The sequence below is a fragment of the Dermacentor silvarum genome, chromosome 2 (genome assembly GCF_013339745.2).
Source record: "Dermacentor silvarum isolate Dsil-2018 chromosome 2, BIME_Dsil_1.4, whole genome shotgun sequence".
Classification (NCBI taxonomy): Eukaryota; Metazoa; Arthropoda; class Arachnida; order Ixodida; family Ixodidae; genus Dermacentor; species Dermacentor silvarum.
This window is the reverse complement of record NC_051155.1, coordinates 93432711-93451133: the sequence shown is the minus strand read 5'-3', so window position 1 is coordinate 93451133 and position 18423 is coordinate 93432711. Positions and strand designations below refer to the sequence as shown.

At 48.4% G+C, this 18423-nt stretch overlaps 1 protein-coding gene across 1 annotated transcript in view; it reads left to right on the top strand.

Moving 5' to 3' along the window:
• Positions 1 to 12661, top strand: part of LOC119441035 (uncharacterized) — a 97026-nt gene extending 84365 nt beyond the window's left edge. Inside the window, exons 6-8 of the mRNA XM_049662821.1 lie at positions 1869 to 1922; positions 5825 to 5878; positions 12404 to 12661. Coding sequence (XP_049518778.1) covers positions 1869 to 1922; positions 5825 to 5878; positions 12404 to 12661 — 366 coding nt within the window. The remainder of the gene's footprint in view (positions 1 to 1868; positions 1923 to 5824; positions 5879 to 12403) is intronic.
• Positions 12662 to 18423: the final 5762 nt, after the last annotated feature.

The window sequence follows — 18423 nt, the reverse complement described above, 5'->3', positions numbered from 1 at the left end:
AGCACGCAAAACTGTGTCGTAAGGTAGAGTAGGATCGCGGCCAAACAAGAGGAAGAATGGAGAGAAACCTGTGGTATCGTGGCGAGAATTATGGAGAAAGGTAACGAACGACAGTGTAACATACGTCCCAATGGCGATGGTCAGCGGAGACATACATGGAAAGCATATGTCAGTAAGGTTTTGTTGAGGCGCTTGGTTACATAGGCCATTCGTTTGTAGAAGGTAAGTCGTAGCAAGTTTGTGTTTAGTCGAGCACTAGCGTAGAATCTCATTGGCAACATTAGAAAGATGGAAAGTAACTGCCTCGGTCGGCGAGGAGCCGTCGAGGGGCACCGTGGTGAAGGATGACGTTGTCTAGGAGGAAATAGGCAACATCGGTTGCACATCTTGTAGGAAGAGACCATGTGATTGTGTATCAGGTGGCGTAGTCTGTTGCTACAGCTATCCACTTATTTCCAGAAAAATACGTAGGAAAAGGGCCTAAAGGATCGACACCTACATGGAAGAATGGCTCTGATGGTACGTCAATTGTGTTTGAAGGCAGCCAGCAGGGAGTGTGGTTGGCTTTCTTCGTCGTTGACAAAGGTCACAGACAGCAATATAACGGCAGAAACGCCGACGAACGCGGTCATAAGTCCGTGACACGCCAAGGTGACCGGCAGTCGGCACATCATGAACAGGAGAGAACAGAGTTGTTGCTGCGCAGATGCGCAGGAGCAACAAAGAGTCGATCAGGGCCGCCAGGGCGCATCTTACAGCGGCACAATGTGCCACATTGAAGTTCAAACATGCGAAGGAAAGGGGCAGGCGTGGTAAACGTTTTTGTAAACGTTTTTCAATAATTAATTTTTTAATCTATCACTTATTAGCCGTATCTAGGTTTTCGTATCAAGGCATCTGTTGATGTGAAACGTATTTGATTTTGGCCAGCATAGAGCGCCGCTTGCTATGACAGCTTGTGACGAAAACATGTAACATCGCTTATATCGTTGCAACCCTACTACCCACGCACCTTACTTTGGTACCGTTCTGTAAACAAAAAATAAAAAATAAAGCATCTGCCGCCTGCTCAGATGGCGCTGTCGTCACACCACGCATGACATAATCGGAGCTAAATTTAGCCTAGCACGTGGACTTGAGAGAGGCGTAGCTCGGCAGCATGTTTCTCTATCCGAGGGAGTGTGGTCTCATTTAAAAAGAGCACCCCTTCGTAGTAACTATAATCCCCGAAACTCGTAACTGTGACATAAAGAAGAAGTTATAGGGGCAATCGGTTGCAGAAATTTGACGGTTGCCCGGCTATGGCGCCTACGCGTTCGACACGGATAGGGACGAAATGGCGAGAACAGACACGTGCACCAAATTTGAGGTATACCCAACACTCTCTGACCACGGCCTAACGTGTTCCTGCAGGGAGCGCAAGCAGAGGAGAGTCAACCATCTACGAGTGCGGCCGATTCGAGCGGCGTAGGGCAATCACACTAGTGCTTAAACACCCTCTGCAAAACAAACGGGCCCACTACGAATAGAGAGCGAGCGTTATTGCAAAATTACGCCGTAAGACCTCAACTAACTTTCACCTGAGTTAAGCATGTACGCTTCCTAATGTGTGACTAAATGTAAGTTGTGCATTTGGTTATGTCGTATGTGTACCACAGTGCCCATACACCCTCTGCCCAGCACACGCAAGACGTTCCACGTACCCCACCGCGGCTGGCGTCTCTGATACAGCCCAACTAATTTCGATTTCTATCTAGTTTGTGCGCCTCTACGGGGCACGCATGTAACATGCTTTATGATAGATCCTAATCCACAGCACGAGCGGGTCGAAAAGAATTATCGCCGTTGTTTGTTTTTTTCTCTTTCAGCCCGGCAACAAGCTCAAGGACGACCCCGTGCTGAAAATGCATGACAAACTGCGTGTAAGCCACCATTGTCTCACAGTGCGAACGCCTCTTTTAGTTACAGTAAACGCCGTGACTGTGCGCTTTCAGTCGACGAAGCGAAACCCGTTCTGATTCATGTGCCGCATCTCCACTAATCCTCATTGGAATCACCTGCAGAACGATGCGGACATCCTCACGATGAAAGAATACACAACGCTGTGTATATTCTTTAGTGTCTTTTATGTCCGCGTTGCGCTATGTTTTCTGCAGCAAACTAGAACAGGATATACCAACAAGACCACATAACTACCTTTACATGTGCACCCGTGAGCAAAAGTATACGGACCACAGGGTCGCCGAAAAAAAGTGAATTTCTTCTAATTAACATGCACAAACTGAAATTGACGAATACACTGGAAAGTTCGCAATCCCAAGCTCGGACTGCAGTCCTCAATTTCAAGTGGCATTCGCAGGCAGTTGAAAAAATCGGCTTTATCGCGCAATCCCTGGTCCGCATACTTTTGCTCACGGGTGTAAGCGCCGTCTTTCATTGGTAGGCGCCATCACTAAGAGAGCGCCATGGGGTAGGGTGCAGGGGTACGGGATTAAGGGTACTAAGCCACTTACAGCTCAGCCATTGCTCCATTCATACATTGTGGTGCAGGTGATGTAGCTGGGAAACGAAAGTATCACTGAATGCTGATTAATCAACAACTCCGTTGAAGGTGGTCGACGACTGCATTATTATTGCATTATTGTAATAAGTCAAATAATACTAGCATACAAAAAGATGCATTGTATATCTCATATACTATTCTTGCGTAAGTTATAAAAGTCGCAGCTTCGCCCGAAAGGCGGAGCATCGATTGTGATGGCAAATTATTAGACAGCTATACGAAGTAACGATGCTAGTTTTATTGGCCGTATAAACTTGTAAAAATTTGCTTACTAACTAAATTAACAAGCATGGTGTCAAGCGTGCACAGGGAAACATGAACACATCTCACTCGATGACTGCGGACACTCGCTGCCAAAACGCTGGTGGCAGGAAGCGTGGCGGGGAGCGAATCGACCGTCGTGCTCTCTCTCGCTTCAACGCGAACTAAGCGGCGAGAACCCAGCGCACACGACGCCATTGGCTCTCGGCGCACCTAGACTCGGTTACTCATCGCAAGATAAGATCCGCGCGGCCGCGCTCAGTTTTGCGATACCATGGCCATACTAAAACCCCTATTGACCCTTTTCGCGGTGCTCCTGTGGGCGCTGCCATGTTTGATCACGTGGTGACGCGTCCATTTCTTGCCTCGGCTGCCTCCGTTGCGTCCGCCATTACAATGCAAGCGCGTGACGCCGGTGCGGCGCAGCAAACCTCCGTTTCGACGCATATCGTAGACGGTGGATTTGGGCACGGCACGACGCTTTGACCACAGCTTAAGAGGGCATGTAAGTGCTTTCAGAGCTCGTTACGCTTTGTCCAAAGGGCGCGAGCAGCGTATACGGTGTTTGTACTATAAAAGCAGGGCTAGAAATGTATTCCAAGCTGTGCAAACTTTCCGCTTATGTATTAAATCGGGATCAGTGTGCTCTTCGTTCTTTATTTGGCAAACATTTTGAAGCAGCGGCTTGTCATATTTCTGACTCAGTAAAGTTCCTCGGGTCCTCGGTGCGGCCACTATCTGACTGTTTATTTTAAGCCCAATCGCTCGCGGGTGTTCTCTGCTGCGATAGATTTGTTCTTGTTGCGCACAAAGCTTGGAATGTGACTGTTCTGTACTTTGCGGTAGCCTGTAGCAAAGGCGTATTATTTATCGCTAGTCCCTCGCTTACTTTGTGGACCGTCCCGAAACATTCAGCTTGCAACAGCGTGTCTTGTAGGTGTAGTCGCCGTCACTCATGCTTCAGCACACTGATTCAAGTGGGCGCCCATTCACTTATTGTTGATGCGTTGGCGACAGGGTGGCGCAAGTTTACGTGCGAGTAGGGGTGGAAGTCTATAGACAACGCGCGAGAAACTTACTATGGCAGTAAGTGGCGCTACCTTTGCAACAAGCGGTACTCACTCTTAAGTGCGACATTCCGGAGTTGAAGTCCTTAATTTGGAGGTTAGCTATACAGCGCTGGCGGATGAATTATCTCTTTTTATCCTTGATGATGATGATACACTTTATTAAATAAAAAGTTTAAAAAACTAAATTATGGAGTTTTACGCGCCAAAACCACGCTCTGATTATGAGGCACGCCGTAGTGGGGGACTCCGGAAATTTTGACTACCTGGGGTTCTTTAACTAAAAAGTAAGAATAACCGTTGTGGAGACGGTCCCTCAGTCCAGGGTCCCGCCGGGCACGCCTTTCATCGCTGCAGCGATGAAGGTTGCCAAGTGAGGAAAGCCGTGCATCGCGAAGGGCGGCAACACAGGAAGTCCTTATTTAGCAGCGGCGACACAGGTTGATTCCATTCCTTAATATATGAATCACTATTTTTGCAGCGAACTACGGCACACGTCTTCCCTTTATCGTTACACATTTTGCAGCACGAATTGGGCACAGTGCATTAGCGAACACCCAGTTGTATTTCCGACAGCTGATCGCACAGTAGCAGGGCAGAAGCAGTAATGGTTTCGTATTCGTGCGCATTAGCTGAGGCAACGTATGGCGCGCTGCCGAAAGCGCCATCTCGTTCCTCTAGAGCAAACTGCTCCGCGAAAAGGGTCAATATATAAAAAGTAGCGACACTCTCCTCCTCCGCCTTCCCTCCTCCTCGTTTCTCCTCTCTTTCGCGCTCCTTTTTCGACCGTTGCGCCGCCTACACCGCTTGAAACACGTGCACTTGTTTATCTTTCACCGCTGATCAGATTCGACGATCGCCGACTGTGTTCGTCGCTATCGTCGTGCTCCTCGCCAGTCGGAGACGCTTCTCGGGCGAAAATGGCGATGGAGCGTGATCGTAAACAAACGCAGCCAGCGCCCGGGGGCTCGACGGTCCACGTGATGCCATTAGGCCAATACCGACGCGGCGTCAGCCTCGGACAGGGTGTGCGAGGAGGCGCCGGCATTCTTCAAAGCGTGACGCTACTTTTTATATATAGGGGTTTTAGGCCATACACAGCCGCCGCTAGAGAGGATGTTCTCCCTATACCCCCGTTGCTTTGCGCGCGATCCACGACTTGCTCCTGTGCGCGCGCGGGATCGAGCCGCCATTCTCGGCTCACCCTCGTACCATTTCACGCGCACATACAGCATGCTGCGCGTGGCCACGATATTATCGACGCCGACGACGACGGTGGAAATGCGCCTGGAGTGTCCATGTAACTTCTATCGCCATACAACGAAGTCATTAGTGGTTCGAGACGCTGTATCTGCGGCTGCGGATCATCACCGTCTGTAGACCGCAATTTTCAGTGCTTGTAGGCGTCGGGCACCCTTTGGCGGTGTCTGCGGTTATAAGCGCAACAAACGGCCGCGACAGCGCGCAGCCTGCTTTTATCGCGCTCTTGCCGGCAGTGTTTTCTCGCCAGAAAATGCCATTTCATGCCACGTCAATAAACACGCAGTCCCTGCACTCGCCTCGCAGCCGACAGATGGCGACATTAGGTCGAGATTGAGGGCGCTTGCTCTAAATGAGGCTGCGATTATGCTCTATATATACCATAACGGAGGGCCCGACCCACGTATGCGGAATCGTTTATTCTTCGTGGCTGTGGGCGTTGGAGCTGACAACTAGCAGATAATGTGCTATGACTGCTGTTAGCTGTCTAAGCGTGTGAAGCGGCTAATTGATACTCAGGTTTTCCGTCATCATTATTAATATCTAGCGTAACGCCCTAAATGCATATTTATCGCTCGTGTATACAGGGGAAGCTCTTAGTATTCAAGAGCTAAATTTTTCCAAGAATTGTTTTTACGATGTACAATTGCATTTTACTTTTCTGCCATTGCAGGACAGATCCATATTTTCCTCAATTGTGTTCTACGTCATATACGCCATATTCAAGGTGAGCAAAAGTTCTCGGGGCCGTCGGGTGTACTCTAAACAAAACACATCTAGTATTTTACGAGCGACCATCGCGAGTGGTTGGTCAATTAATTATTGCATTGTAGAGTGACAGCTTTAATTGCGGATAACGCCCCTATATTCACTACAACAACTGCTTGACGCCACGCTAGATATTCAATCTGATTTAAGAGGCTGCAAAATGTTTCATGATACGCTTTCTGCCAAAACAAATGACAGAATTCCGAACCCGATGCACGCAGCCTCCGATTTCGGGAGTCGCAGGACGCTCATTCGCAAGTGCTACGGAAATACCTAGCTATGTTTATATTCAGCAACTTGTAATTAACGGATCAAATTCATCTAACTCGCCGATATTTTTGGTCGTAACTGGATGAATGAATGCTCGCGTGGGACTTGTGGCAGAGGCTTCATTTGTATTCGTAGTAGTTGAAAGGTATAGGCACTCACCCCCATTTTGCGACCGAATATAAAGCTGCGACCGTCTGGCTGCATTGGCCCACGGAACGCAAGAAGTTCCCAGCCTTTCTCATCACTTGTTAATTTAACATGATACGTCACGCAGTGGGATTGATATGTGTGGGCGGGTGTGCCACAATTAAACTGCCCCTTGCGTTTTACTGGAAGTGTGGGAACAATCGAAATTTCAAATACGAAAATACGAAATTTCAAATGAATAGTTCGTGCTATGCTATTTGCATTCAATTTGAGAATTCGTTATTAGACTTTTTTGAATATTCGTTTCTTTTGAATGTATAAGGGGTAGAAATCCTTAATGGAGTTCAGAAGGGGAGAGCGAGGGCTGGAAGTGAAGACTGTTTCGAATAATTCTGCTACAGAAGACCTGTGGATGTCGTAGAATGGCACCACTTTCTTAGCGAACGCACGGGGCCAATAGCTTCCGATCAACGATAATCAGCTATTCAATAAGAATTATGGCTCCCATTTGCGCAGAGCATGCACGAGTTTATTATGATTTGCCAGTCACCATCTTCGCGTTCCTTTAAAACAATGTATGATGCTGTAGCATCATTTTTATTTCCTTCAACAGACACACCACTGTACGTGTATCTGGAAGTGCTGTAACATTGTTACAATTATGTCATTGGCATTGTGAACTAGATAATTGAAACCAGCTGTTGGACATTTACAAGCCCCTCATGTGTTCTGGCGTCTAGTTGCGAATCGTATAAGTCCGATTGTTTTCACCAAGCCAATTGCACATGAATTTCATGTTCCATGTCAGTATGTAAATGAGAATATGTTATATATGCAATTCAATGTTTGATGTTATTTTTTCTGCAATATTCGTATTCGATTTGATTCGAAAATATTGCCATTGGAACACCATAATTTTTACGTCCTTCGAAAAGACAAGATCTGCTCGCAAAAGTATTGGCCGAGTCGTACAGAAAAAAAAGTAAGCAAGTTACTTTTTATTTATTGCTATAAGTGCATATTAGAAAAATTTATGCAAAAGTTACAAAACTTGGAACTCGATACTGAGGCACCCTGGTAGACGTAGTTTCGTTGATATGCCTGGCGGTATCGACGAGTTGGAAAAGATATGCCAATATACCAGATTATGCTTGTAGATTCCTGACATGTGGACGTTAAATCTGACGACCCCCGTCACAACGGTTGTAAATCAAGAGTATACATACGTGTTGCTCGACTCGGGTGCCGCATTCACTCGCTGTCTGCTCGAAATCCCTAGCCCCATTTCCAGTAATATTAAATATACGCAAATAGTCCTAATGGCTACGTCATAAGTCACAGCGGTTTTCTTGAAATCAGCATTCTTCATTGGCAGCGCTTCGCCTGCAGGACACGAGTGCATTGCCAAAACAGCTCGTGGCATACATCGCTGCCGCTCTTACAAAACTAATACGTTGATGCGTTCGTGTTGCGATACCAATGAACGCGAGAATAAGTGAACTTAAATGTTTTCATATATATATAAATGCGGTGAATGAACAAGAGTAAGAATACCGTACCTTACATAATTAATGCACGTAAAGTAAACTGTCGCTATACATAATCGTGCTGTTGACAAGCGCGGCGTAGCGTTCGTGCTATTTACCACTTTGAAAACGTTTTTTTTCATTAGTTATTGCTGCAAGATAAATTTGAATGCAGAATAATAACTTCCGTATTTCGCCACACGAGGTATTTGCACACTCAAGGCACCGCTTATATGTCGGACAAACACAACGAGTGCCTTCACTACTGATCCGAAGGCGTAGCAATCTGGGAAACATCACGTCCCGAATGTGCGACGCGATTTGCAACACTACCACCTTTGCAACCACCAATCGAGAAATAATGTATAACAGCGCGCTTCGCAATGCTGTCGCGTGTAAACAGATGGAAACTTTCAAATGCGCAACTTCCACATTTTACACAATGGCCTTTTAAACGGCTCATGTCTCGCAGTATCAGAATATACACATTTACGTATTGCCGACCATTGTAGCTATCAACGTTAAGCAACGAGGTGAAATGCGTAATGTTCAGGCAGAGCTAACCTGCCGTGTTCGCATATCTTGCGAGAATTAAAAGTGCGATCGCGGCAACCGAGTTTAAACGGGCGGCGTGTGCCGTATAGTTGTGGTGATGATGTATTCCCCAACAACCAGTATATGTTTCATCTCAGCGGCAATGACAGAGAGATGGCACTACGAGGTGCGTATATCGAGGTATGATGCGATTACCCGAGCGTAAAGATTTCGGCTAGGTGCTACGTCATCTTGAAGGCTTCCTCCGTGTAGCGCTACTATTGCATGGACGCCGAGAAAGACAAGACACAGACACACAGCGCTGACTTCCAGCAACGATTCATTTACGGGATAGAGGTAAACGTATACTATATCCGGCACATACGCCACAGACATGTGTTCATCCTCAGTGATGAGAAAGGAAATCTAATAGTTACATTACAGAGCAAACCAGCAGTCACTACTATCTCTAACGCATGCGTAGAAAATCTATTTTTGTTTTCAACCAGCGACAATGTCGTGTTGCTCACACATGCATCGCCGTATGCCTCAATATGAGCGCTTTCGATGTTCAGGTGCGCCAAGTGAAGTTTGTTTTTTCTAAGGATAACAGTATCTTGAAAGCACGGAACGCAACCACATTTGCTACAACGAAGGGCAAGAAAACCATCCGACGACGCTCTGTTAACTTTGGTGCACCCTCAGCCGATGATTGACGCATCTGTTTGCACTCTCTAACTTCTCCCGCGAGGTAACGGCATTCGGTATATGATTCACGTATTGCATTCAACCAACTCAGTTGGGTGCTTATTTTGAAGCGAATCAATTTCTTTGGCTCGTTTGGCCGTTTTTGTGGTAGGTACGACGGTGGACGGTGGGCCATCGATACAAAGTTACCGTTGCAAAGAGGTGCTTGCTGCAAGGAAACCTATTTAGTGACCGAATTGCGGAGCGTGCTCATCGCCGAATGCAAACTAGCTCTCCGAGACGCACGGGCTGTTGCACGTCATTTTTGGGGCGTCCGAAAGGATAGATGTTGCAGTGGAGCGGTTGGGCGGAACAACCCTCCTATCTTCCTGCCAGAACTTCCCCTTGTGGCGGGTTGCGGGAGAGGGCTCCACCACAGAGAAGGATGGCGGTCGCCTTCTAAGCTGGCGCTGTGCCGCTGAAGACAACACACGAAACGAATGAGCTTGCATGGTGTCATCATCATCAGCCTATATTTATGTCCACTGCAGGACGAAGGCCTCTCCCTGCGATCTTCAATTACCCCTGCCTTGCGCTAGCTGATTACAACTTGCGTCTGCAAATTTCCTAACTTCATCACTCCACCTAGTTTTCCAATTCCAGAACATGAACCGGCCTCCCTGGTGCAGTATTCGGCCACTACCTCCCTCATGACTCCTACAATTAGCTTGCATGTAAATTCACCTGTTAGGATGAAGTTAGGAAATTTGCAGGCGCAAGCTGGAATCAGCTAGCGCAAGACAGGGGTAATTGGAAGTCGCAGGGAGGGGCCTTCGTCCTGCAGTGACATAAATATAGGCTGCTGCTGATGATGAAATGCACCTATATACTGCCGGCAGTGGCGTCACTCGGCTTCCCGGCACCTGGTGCGGCTGCTCGGCAATTCACCGCCTACCCCGCCCCCTTTCATTTCTTTCTATTTCTTTCACCGCCCCCCCCCCCCCCCCCCCCTCCCCTATTTACCGCATTTTGCTGCGAGCCGCGGGGAATATACGAAGGCTCGAGCTGCGACCGCAGCACAGCCGCCGCTTAGTGGGCTGCACCGCGTCGGTGGGCTGCACCTGGGGCGGTGCTTGCAGGCGTCGACGATTGTTTGGTTTCACGTTGGCTTCAGGTTCCATCCCACTGCTATCAACCGCCAGTTGACGTTGCCACTCGTGTCTGAGCGGTCATTGCGAGTTTTACGTGGCTGGTGATTTTCCAGGTGCCGGGCGATCAAGAGGACCAGGGGCGATGTCCAAGAAATGCAAAAATTGGGTTTATTTACAGCATTTACGTTTTGGGAGTTTTATGTACAAGCACGAACGAGCAAACCTCACAGCCCTCAAGGTCCGCTTTTTAAGCACTTAATTTCCCCCTTTTTCCCACGTGGTCGTGGTGTGCCCTGAGTATGCGCGCGCAAGACTGACACTGGCAGCTACCTTGAGGCATTTATACAACGGACCACTGTCGGAAGACCTCTTGCTGGGCGCATGGCCACAGAGTTGGCAGACGATAGAGACAATGCCTGCTATATTTTACGTTTATTAGGCAACACGGGCCTGGACTCGCGATTGTGATAATATTTATGCAATGTGTCCTTTCACCTCGTTCCTCCCATTGTCATTCCCCATTGTGACCCTCTTTCTTCCCCTCTTCCCCTTCCCTTACGTAGAGTAGCAGGCCAGATGTTCCATTTTCCGGCCGACCTCTATACATTTTCAAATCATTAAACTACTTATTCATCCCCCTTTTTCTCTCGTACTGGGAATTACCTTTTGTTGTTCTCGGCCAATCACAGTCGACGAAACTTTTGCAAAATCCCGCCTCTGACGTTGCGCCGTTCCGCCGGATTACGCCTCCTCAAAGTTGCGAACCGCCCCCGCATACGAGCAACTGCTTGGCGACGTGGGAACTTCAACTCGACAACGTTTCCAGGAAAATTCTCGTCGTTGGCCTCTTGCGCGAATTAGGCGGCTTTCCGTGATGATCAGCCCAACAGGGCCAGTAGACGGGCTTTCGCGGTAAATCGTTTTCACTAAGGACGGCGGTTGATGTCTCGAAGCGAGCTCTTTTGTTTGACAAAAAAGGGCGACAATGCCGTTTAACGCTGCATGGGACCTATGACTCAGAATTCGTCTCACGCATAAGCTCTGAGCGGTCGAACAGTCGAAGATACGAAGCATAATGGCTTGTCCATTAGTCTCAGATGACGCTGATCTAATCGCCAGTTCCCTGGCCTTGTAAAGATGAAGGGACATGCATTAATGGCATTTCATGACTGCAGGTTTGTCGGTGCAGCATTCTTTGTCGAGAACAGCCGCCGGGCACAACTGTGCTAAATGTCAATCGTAACAAGATGCAGCTGGTCCTGGAAGTGCTTCCCTGAGCAGCACTTCACCTGCCGATACCGTCGCATTGCTGCGAAACCCTGCCTCGCGTAATCGTGCTATCTGTCGCTTAAGACCATTACACAGTAAATTGGGACAATACTTCTTCAATACAGCGCTAAGACACATTTTTGCGATGCCCCGGTCAACGAGTTCCGAATGAGCTCAACTGTACAACACAAGTGGCTTATTAGCCCTAGTATCGTAATGCAAACTCGTGTGGTCGCAGGAAAACAAATTTTACACTACACATCGAATAATTTCCAAATGTGTGCCTTTGTGGTAGAAGTGATCCAGTAGAAATTATTAAGTCATATGAGCTTCCCTAATTTGGAGGAACTTGGAACGCATTTCGTCAGAAGCCCAGTATTTTATTTGCTGTTGTGCCTGGGTTTACATTATTTCTCTTACAGTTATTGCAACGTTCTTTACACTTCTTAACCTGCATCCCCCTCTCATCTATACTGATTCGCTGCTTGAGGGTACTTGAAATAAACAATGAATGAATGAATGAATGAATGAATGAATGAATGAATGAATGAATAAATAAATAAATAAATAAATAAATAAATAAATAAATAAATAAATAAATAAATAAATAAATAAATAAATAAATAAGCGACGGGTCTGTCATTCGAGTGGGACTGCGCTGAAAAGTTTTGAAACCACCTTCCGGTACTTCAGAAGCTGGATAATGTAGCGTGATTCTTTAGCACTTGAGACTGTGGAAGACTGAGAAAATACTGTGGAAATGTCGAGAAGGTTTACAGGTCAGTAATTCATTGTCTTGGAAGCAGTAATACTCATAGTTCACTACGTTTAAAGCTCTTCTTGCTACACAGTGTTTCCCTTGCAAGCATTTTGAGCCCGCATTGCTCCACCTGTTCGCAGGCCCTGGTGCTGGTCGTGCTGTGCAAGTTCTACTGCCACCACCGGCGCAAGGTGAAGGACGGCCAGCCGCTGTACACGCCCTACGACCACGGCGCCCACCGCGAGCACCACCGAGTGTTCGCAGCACCGACCCATCACGAGCATGCGGGGGCTGCCAGTACGCGGCACCCGGTGCCCAGCGCCAACGTGGACAACTCCATCACCTTGTCTACACCCGCGCGAGTCGCCAACAGCTTCCTCACGCAGGAGGGCGTTTGAGCCTACAACTTTGGTGTGTGCGTGTGTGTTTGCTCTTTAATGTTCAATGATAAACAGTCCTGCACGTTTTTATTCCAGTAATCACCCCCTGTTGTGTCTATATACCGACGTCGTCTTGAGACGATCAGGTATATGTTTTATGCGCCGAAATGCTGGCTCTTTATAATATGCATATAGTCAGTAAATAAACAAGAAGCAGTGCAGCTTTGTCGTTAGTATGGATGGTTTTAATAAACTAAATTATAAAGTAAAACGAGAGTGTTCAGTGTACTTTTGAGAAGTGCAAAAGCTGCGCAGATTTAGAGAACAGCGTGACGTAGGCATGATGCAGTGGCATTGCTGGGACTGTAGACATGTGTAACTGGACCACGTTGGCTTTTCCACTCTATACAAATGAACCTATACTTCCCTGCCCCAAAAGCCCGCCAGATTTCACAATTGTTTTGATTGATCGATCAGGATAGAGAGCGATCAGTGGTGATGACGATAATGCGTCAGGGGAAGGCAGCAAATTGAGGCATCTGATTAGACGATGCCCTGCTGAATTCTCGCGTATGCAGGAGTGCATCGAATCCGATGGCGCTCCGCGCATTTTTTTTTCATTTCTTTCTCTTCTTTGAGCGCCGGTGCCAGACACCAAAACGTCTCACACAGATAGTGTTTACGCTTCAATTTTGTTGTGAAATTAACCAAACGCGCGAACAACACTGATCTGTCTGTGTGTGTCTGAGCTAAGTGTGCAGCCGGAAGCTGCGTATTCACAAAACTGAACACGAGTGTGTGTCGCTCAAACGATGTCTTGCTCCTCGGGTAGCCCGGAATATTTAACGGTGATCGTATGTGCGAGCGCTTTTCTGTTTTGTGCACGCAGTTGGTGAACTAGGTAAAGCGAAGTATTGCGCAAACCGCGGCATTTGAGCGCCTTTTGTGCCGCGGTATCACTGTATTGTTCTGCTGTCTTGAAACGGTTTACTCCCAGAGTCTATCGCAGAGTTCTCGCTTTCGGTGCAGAGAGCCTACTCCGCAGGGAAGCAATAATGTTGAGACACGTATATTTCACGTCTATTTATAGCACGTCGTTGAACTCCACCGTAGAAATTAGTAAAGTATGCTGGTTATTTTTCCACAAGCAAATAAAAGACAGTATGGTTGTGCGACTTTGCAGAATGATTGCCTAATTTCCAGCGAGGCTGTTCGTCCCGAACAGTGACATTACAAATTTCAGTTATTTGCAATTAAGACACACAGTTCAAAGCGTTGCCCCCATACGACGTTCACACATTGACATTGATCCCGGCAGACTACGATGCTTTCGAGCACTCAATAGGCATGTGTTTGTTCCTTTTGCGTTAATTTTTAGAGATGTTTCATCACGCTACCGCACCAACTCCCCCAACTCTTCTTACTTTTGGTTAAGGAATTTTCAGCGAAGGCAGTACTTTATCTACGCGCTTTTGCCTTGGCATGTATATTCGTGACAATGTTCCCCCATCCATCAAATGTTATATATAGGTGGCTTAAATGTTCTCCTAAGACGGCGGGCTGAATACTGCGCTGTTACTGAACGACAAAATTTAGGCTATGTCTACACATCACCCATAACCTTCCCCCCATACCTGCGAATGTAAACAAGGTGACTCGTTTAATCATCGCGAACACCACAGGCGTCTTAAATAACGCATGAAAATAGGCAGAAAAAATCACCGCATAACCACGACGTGAATGATGATGAGTGGGCGAAGCACCGAGGGATCATTCGGGTAAATTAGAGCTACGGACGAGAGAGAAAGAGAGCGCGCGTCGGAAAGGAACGCTCTTGTGCACCGCAGCGCCCCTAGCTACGGACGAGAGAGAGAGAGCGCGCGTTGGGAATGAACGCACTTGTGCACCGCAGCGCCCCTAGCTACGGATGAGAGAGAGAGAGAGCGCGCCGGGAACGAACGCCCTTGTGCACCGCAGCGCCCCTAGCTACGGACGAGAGAGAGAGAGAGCGTCGGGAACGAGAGAGAAAGAGAAACGAACGCATTCGGGTAAACCAGAGCTACGGACGAGAGAGAGAGTGCGCGTAGAGAACGAACGCCCTTGTGCACCGCAGCGCCCCTAGCTACGGAGGAGAGAGAGAGAGCGTCGGGAACGAGAGAGAAAGAGAAACGAACGCATTCGGGTAAACCAGAGCTACGGACGAGAGAGAGAGTGCGCGTAGAGAACGAACGCTCTTGTGCACCGCAGCGCCCCTAGCTACGGACGAGAGAGAGAGAGAGCGCGCGTTGGGAATGAACGCACTTGTGCACCGCAGTGCCCCTAGCTACGGATGAGAGAGAGAGAGAGCGCGCCGGGAACGAACGCCCTTGTGCACCGCAGCGCCCCTAGCTACGGATGAGAGAGAGAGAGAGCGCGCCGGGAACGAACGCCCTTGTGCACCGCAGCGCCCCTAGCTACGGACGAGAGAGAGAGAGAGCGTCGGGAACGAGAGAGAAAGAGAAACGAACGCATTCGGGTAAACCAGAGCTACGGACGAGAGAGAGAGAGTGCGCGTAGGGAACGAACGCCCTTGTGCACCGCAGCGCGCCTAGCTACGGACGAGAGAGAGAGAGAGCGCGCGTCGGGAACGAGAGAGAAAGAGAGCACAGCTGCGCCTCTAGCGGGCGCGGCGAGTACTAGCGTGGCTACGACGGCGCGACGAGGGACAAGGCTCGACCTAAGGAGCTTCGCCCCTAAAACGGGCAAGTTTGCACTCGGTCGTGCGAAGCTTAGGCACAGTGAAACTGCCGATCCTGCTAGGTATTAACTTGGTTGCGGCTAGATCTTAACTTGGTTGCTGCTAGGTTCTAACTTGGTTACTGCTAGGTTGTGTAACTTGGTTGCTGCTAGATTTGTAAGTAGGTTTGGCTTGGCCTAATATTTTGCTATCACTCCGCATTATTGGACTTGAGGATCGACAGTTTCGCTGGGCCTAAGCTTTTCACGACCAAGCGCCAACTTGGCCGTTAAAAAAAATTAACTACGCATGTAGGGAAGGTATTCTCGAGCGATCAGTTTCTGAGGTACCTTCCCTTTCGCGACATTTCGCGTGACTAGCGCTGGACGCGTTGGCGCCTACGAGCGACAGCGTTCCTGGCATGCCACAAACGCAGGCAGGCTAGCGAAAGTTATTTGACACGACTAGGCGCAGGCCATTTCATGGCAAATTCCGAGGTCAAGCGCATGTACAGGGTCGTCCACTCTTAGTGCGAACACGGCGCCGCGCGGCCAAGCTCCGCGGAGCGCCAGCTCACATGGCGTGGTCGCGCATCGAAGCTAAGCGGCGCAGGCGCACAGGGGCTTGGAGGCGGGGCTTCGTGTCGTCTGCTAAAGCGCGCGAGCACAAGCAAACAGACGGTACAAACACGGCTCGCTCGTGCGCTTTAGCAGACGACACAAAGCCCCGCCTCCAAGCCCCTGTGCGCCTGCGCTGCTTAGCCATGTGCGCTGGCGCTCCGCGGAGCGCGGCCACGCGGCGCCGTGTTCGTACTAAGAGTGGACGACCCTGTACACTGGGTGTTTAGGTCAGTTATGACGTAGATGGTTGCTAGGCGACAGGTACCAGCTATTTTCGGTAGCTTTGGCGGGGCAGGAGGTTGGGCTAGGCGAGGTTGGGCCAGGTGGTGCGCAGCTGTGGCTTGGTTGTTGCTAGGCAACGGCGCGGAGTTTTCTGCGGACTTCGGATGTTTCTCCTCCAGCTTTAACAGCTTTGACGTTAAAACGATGGTTCAATAATTATCTGCAAAGTTACATGTGTTTAATTTAGAAACGCTAACGTTTCGCCGCACATGACACATCCCCAATTTCCACCAAATGTAAAGACGTTGTGACGTAGAATCTTTTGGAGACACTGGGAAACAAAGCAGAGAACAGCCGTATAACGTGGTCGAGCACTTGAATAAATTATTTACTAGGGTTGTACATACATTTACCTCCGCATGCGCGTTGGCTATAATCCCCTCTCCACACACCCTCCACCATGTTTGCTACAAATTATCGCAGGAGAGGCCTTCGTCCTGCAGTGGACATAAAATATAGGCTGATGATGATGATGACTTCTTGGTAGAAGTCATAGTTCTAGTACTAGCACGCGCGGGCTAAATTCTGCGCCGTTTGTAAAACAAACAACTATCGAGCGCTTACATGCGTAATTTACTAAATAGGCCGCAGTTGACTCACACACTCTAAAGTTTGCCTACATATCCCCCCTCCCACTACTCCCCCCCCCCCCTAACTCTCGGCTCCTTGTTTTTCTCCACATAATGAACAAGTTGCTTGTTTCGTTCGCCGAGTGCATCGCGTAATCCTCTCGCGCTTCTTGGAACACATTTAAATGAAACCCACGAATACACGCACATTGCCTCGAGCGGCCAGTCGCGCTGCACTTTTGCGCACATTCGCGGGCTTCTCTCATGCTTGTAAAAACACTTTTATGTAGCATGTATTGAGCAAACGAAAGCTGTAGCAGGAGTTTTCCACGTTGCTCTACAATTTTCTCATTGACACTTTTCATCTAACTATAATATTTGAGGAGCTGACTTAAATAAATTAAGACTAATTATGTAATTCGGTGGAATGCAAAAAATAAGCTTAGTATCTCCATGCGAAGGCTAACAACATTCTGTCCAGCTATGTGGCATTTGCATATTTTTAAAGTTTGGCTCAAATTACTTGGGACACCCGGTATATATTGTAACGCGCAGTTGAGTGAATGTACTTTAATTAGTTTACGTTGGGGGAACTTGTGCCCGACAAACAGCTAAGCGAGAGTCTCGCTCCAACGTACACAGTCTTCGCGCAAGAGTTAGACACGTCTTCTTTTTCCTCGTGCCCCGCGCTGATGACACCTTGCTCTAATCGCACGTGACTTGTGAGCACGCGTTGGCCGCTTCACTGCTAGTATCTTTCGAACGCTGCCGTAAACAATTGCACGGGCGCAGGAGAAGGCTGGCGCACAAGATTTGAAGGTCATTGTCCCCCTTCCAAGAGCAGTTATTGTCTGTCGTCGTAAGGTATCATTCGGGTGGCATTAACGACTTCTGTGCGATGCCGCCGTCGTGGTGAGGTTATTTGATTTTCTGGAACAACTTCGTAGTTCAAGGGGCTAAGTCGGCGAATTATCCTGTACGGGTCAAAATAATGACGAAGAAGCTTTTCGGATAGGTCGCGCAACCGCGTGTACGGGAGTTCGCACCCATACCCTGTCTGCAAGTGCGTACTGGACGTATCTTCGTCGTAAGTTATACCAATTCGCGTCGGTTTGCTGTTGCTGCTGAATGCGGTGTCGCGCCAGTTGCCGTGCCTCTTTAGCTCTTTGTGTGAAGTCGCTGCTGTCATGGTCATTTTCGGAGGTCTCATCTACACGTACCATTGCATCTAAGGGTGTGGTGACGGTCCGGCAAAAAACGAGTTGGAAAGATGTCATTCGAGTCGCCTCGTGCACTGCGGTATTGTACGCAAACGTTGCGTACGGTAGGATCGCGGCCCATGTTCGGTGCTTCATGTCCACGTATATTGACAACATATCGGTTAGCGTTTTGTTGAGTCGTTCAGTCATTCCATTTGTCTGCGGATGATATGCGGTGGTTTTTCTGTGACTGGTGTGCATCAGTTTCATAATGGACTTTGTCAAATGGGCATCAAATATGGTTCCTCGGTCATTTTGGAGAGTAAGTGTACGATCCCTGGTCCGAAAGAGAGCAACGGCGAGGACGAACTGCAACAGTTACTCCCCATGTACT